The 3,621-nt window shown below is 53.0% G+C and overlaps 1 protein-coding gene across 1 annotated transcript; it reads left to right on the forward strand.

Annotated features, from left to right (window-relative positions):
* Positions 1–676: 676 nt before the first annotated feature.
* LOC134007917 (piggyBac transposable element-derived protein 4-like) lies at positions 677–2,414 on the forward strand (the record flags this gene model as incomplete). The annotated part of the gene is made up of 2 exons (XM_062447639.1): positions 677–765; positions 850–2,414. Coding segments are annotated over exons 1-2 (1,654 nt in total), but the record flags the coding sequence as incomplete, so codon positions are not given.
* Between the last annotated feature and the right edge of the window lie 1,207 nt (positions 2,415–3,621).

Here is a 3,621-nt window from a genome sequence, read left to right on the forward strand (position 1 = left end):
GCCAAGTTTGCAGGTAGGACGGCCTCGGCGAGCAGACGGGGCGACGTGACGTCTGGCGTCAGAGAAAACCGCGGCCGGACCTCTCTCACCACTTAATTTTTTTTTTTTTTTTTTTTTTTTTTTTTTTGTCCAACCAGAGAAAACCGCGGCCGGACCTCTCTCCCTTTTTTTTTTTTTTTTTTTTTTTTTTGTTTTGTCCAACCAGAGAACCAGAGAAAACCGCCGTCGGACCCTTCTGCCAAGTTGCAAGCAGACGGGCCACGTGACGTCTGGCTTCAGAGAAACCGCGGTCGGACCCGTCTGCCGAGCGGCCGTGCGGCTGCGGCCCCCCCTTTGGAATCAGACTGGCCACGTCGACCTAGATTAAATTGATAAGGTCGGAACGAAGGGAGACAGATGAAATCGACGCCTCTCTCCGACCTCGTCTCGTCCACTTTATTTATTTATTTAATTTTATATTATATTATTTATTTTTATTTATTTTATTTTTTTTTGGGTCCAACCGCGCGCGCGCGCCGCCTTTTACGATTCGACGATTCTTGATCGCTCTTTGGCGGTCGAATTAGGGAGGCGTCCTTAGAATAATTTGTCCATGCAATCACGTAAGCTGTAGACAAGTGCTACTAACACACATTCCGTGGGGGTCAGGACAGCTTCTGTCTAGGGTAACGCAGCTATGGCTCGGGATTTCAGTGCGCTGCAAGTTCTACAGCAGATGTTTGCCAACATCGAGCAAAGTGAGTCTGAAGAGGAGGCCGAGGATGTGTCAGAAGATGACGGGGAAGAGTGTGCAGAGAATGTGGCAGAAGAGGAGGAGGAAGAAGAAGACGGGCAAGAGTACGCGGAGCATGTGTCAGAAGAGGAAGAGGAAGACGGGCAAGAGTATGACGCAGTCAACCACGACGACGACGGTGCCGTCGCCGCCGACCAAGCCCCTCAAATCGACAGAGATACTTTCTTGTCGAAAAACGGCCAAATTGAATGGCGTTCGATTGCGTATCGGAGGAATCCGAGGCTGCTGTCGCAACGTGACAGTACGGAGAGGACCCCCAGAGGACCCACAGCTTACGCCGTTTCCCACGCTCACGACATCGTCTCCGCATTTTTACTCTTTGTCACGCCACAAATCGAAAGAGTAATCTTGGACGTGACAAATCGGGAAGGTTATCTGAAACGCGGAGAGGAGTGGAAAGCCATGGACGCCACTGACCTACGTGCCTACATAGGGCTGCTAATCCTGGCAGGGGTGTACAAGTCCCGAGGCGAAGCGGCCGCCAGTCTATGGGACGCGCAAAGCGGCAGAGCGATTTTCCGCGCTACCATGCAGCTGAAACTCTTCTACACCTATTCGACGTTGATACGATTTGACGACCGTGGGACACGAGCGGCGAGACGCGCGACGGACAAGTTGGCGGCGATAAGAGAGGTCTGGGATATGTGGGTAGAGAGATTACCACGCCTCTACGACCCAGGGCCCGAAGTGACCGTGGACGAACAACTGCTCGCGTTCAGAGGACGGTGTCCTTTCAAGCAGTACATGCCAAGCAAACCGGCGAAATACGGCATCAAGTCGTGGGTGGCGTGCGATGCAAAATCAAGCTACGCTTGGAAGATGCAAGTCTACACCGGGAAGCAGATGGACGGAGTCCCGGAGAGGAACCAGGGGATGCGCGTCGTGCTCGACGTGACAGAGGGCCTGAAGGATCGCAATGTGACGTGTGACAATTTCTTCACCTCTTACGAACTCGGACGAGAGCTCATGGCGACGAGAAACATGACCGTGGTTGGCACCGTGCGAAAGAACAGGGCCGAGCTGCCGTCCGAGCTGCTGACGACGAAGACGCGACGGGTGCTGTCGTCGCAGTTCGCCTTCACTCCAACCACCACTCTGGTTTCCTACCTCGCGAAGAAAAATAAGAACGTTTTACTCATGAGCACACGCCACACAGACGCTGAAATCAGTGACAGAAACGACGGCAAACCGACCATCGTCCTGGATTATAATTTGAACAAAGGCGGAGTCGACAATCTGGATAAGGTCATCACGGCCTACAGCTGTAAAAGGAAGACGGCCCGCTGGCCCCTCGTCATCTTCAGCAACATCGTTGACGTCTCCTCCTACAACGCCTTTGTGATATGGAGAGAGGTCAACCCCAACTGGATGCCGCGTAAGCGCAACAAGAGAAGGTTTTTCCTCGAGCAACTCGGAAGGGCCCTCGTGACTCCGCTGATCGAAAGAAGACGATGTCTGCCCCGCACTGGAGCTGCTGCCGCGGTTGTGAAAGATCTACGGATGGCCAGCTGTCGCGATCCGCCTCCTCAACGGCGACCCGGAGAGGATGGCGCAGCGGCAGCGGCAGCAGCCGCCACCGCCGCCTCCTCATCGGCAGGACCGACGTCGCCGGTCCCTGCCAGTAAGAGGAAGAGATGTCAAGTCTGCCCGGTGAAGAAGGACCGTAAAACGTTCACCGTTTGTCGCGGGTGTAAGAGGCCTGTCTGCAAATCCTGTTCGCATGTATACTGCCCCACATGCCCCACCGAGCTGGGCTTCGGCCAAGGAGAGGTTCCCGTTGACCCTGGACGACCCGCGGGAGTGTGTGCAGAAGACTGAACAACTCAGTCGAGTGCAGAAGAGGGCTTTGCTCAAGCCACAGCGCTGCTAACGCTACTACCAACACATGCATGGGATGTATAGATGATGTATCAGGACGGCGGGCTGGAGGTTTTACCCCTAGTGCTGTCTGCGGGTCGTTGTGAAGCACGGTGTCATGCGTGGTGTGACAACTTTTCATGATACAAAAATAAAGTGAAACATTTGTTTTTATTCCTCGCGTTGTCTTCCTAGTCTATGACGCCACTCTCGTGCCGTTTCGGGGTCGTGGTGAAGCAAACTGACGTTGTGACAACTTTTTCATAATAAAAAAAATAAAAATAAAGTGAACCCTTTTATTTCTAGCCTTGTCTGCCTAGCCTATTAGTACACTCTCGCGCTGTATCCTAGTCTGCGCTGTGACTCACCATACCTAGTCTGTTACACCACCCTCGTGCTGACAACCTTTTGTAATACAAAAATAGTGAAGTGAAACATTATCCGTCTAAATAAAAATGAAATCATATTTGCCCTGACTGTGAAGCGAACCCAGGCCACGGAGCTGAAAGCCCCACAGTCTTGCCACTAGACCACCAGAGAGATACTTGTTTATTGCGCTGTCTCTGCCTTTTTGTTAGACACGGCAACGTCTGTGTTGTCTATTACGAGACCCCGCACTGTCTCCGGTTCCTTGTGACCCACAGCGGTCTTCTGCGTAATATACAACGCTGTGGGTCACAACGACCCCCGAGACAGCGCGAAGGTGGCGTAATATGCAACGCTGTGGGTCACAATGACCCCCGAGACAGCGCGAAGGTGGCATAATATGCAACGCTGTGGGTCACAACGACCCCCGAGACAGCGCGAAGGTGGCGTAATAGACAACGCTGTGGGTCACAATGACCCGGAGACAGCGCGAAGGATAAGTTCAGGCTGCATAGACAATGAGGAGAGCGTGAGGGTTAAGAGACAGTGCCTACCCACTCCTACCATGGCTGATGACTCCTTTTCTAACAGCAAATACACCGGCG

The sequence above is a fragment of the Osmerus eperlanus genome, chromosome 21, assembly GCF_963692335.1.
Source record: "Osmerus eperlanus chromosome 21, fOsmEpe2.1, whole genome shotgun sequence".
Classification (NCBI taxonomy): Eukaryota; Metazoa; Chordata; class Actinopteri; order Osmeriformes; family Osmeridae; genus Osmerus; species Osmerus eperlanus.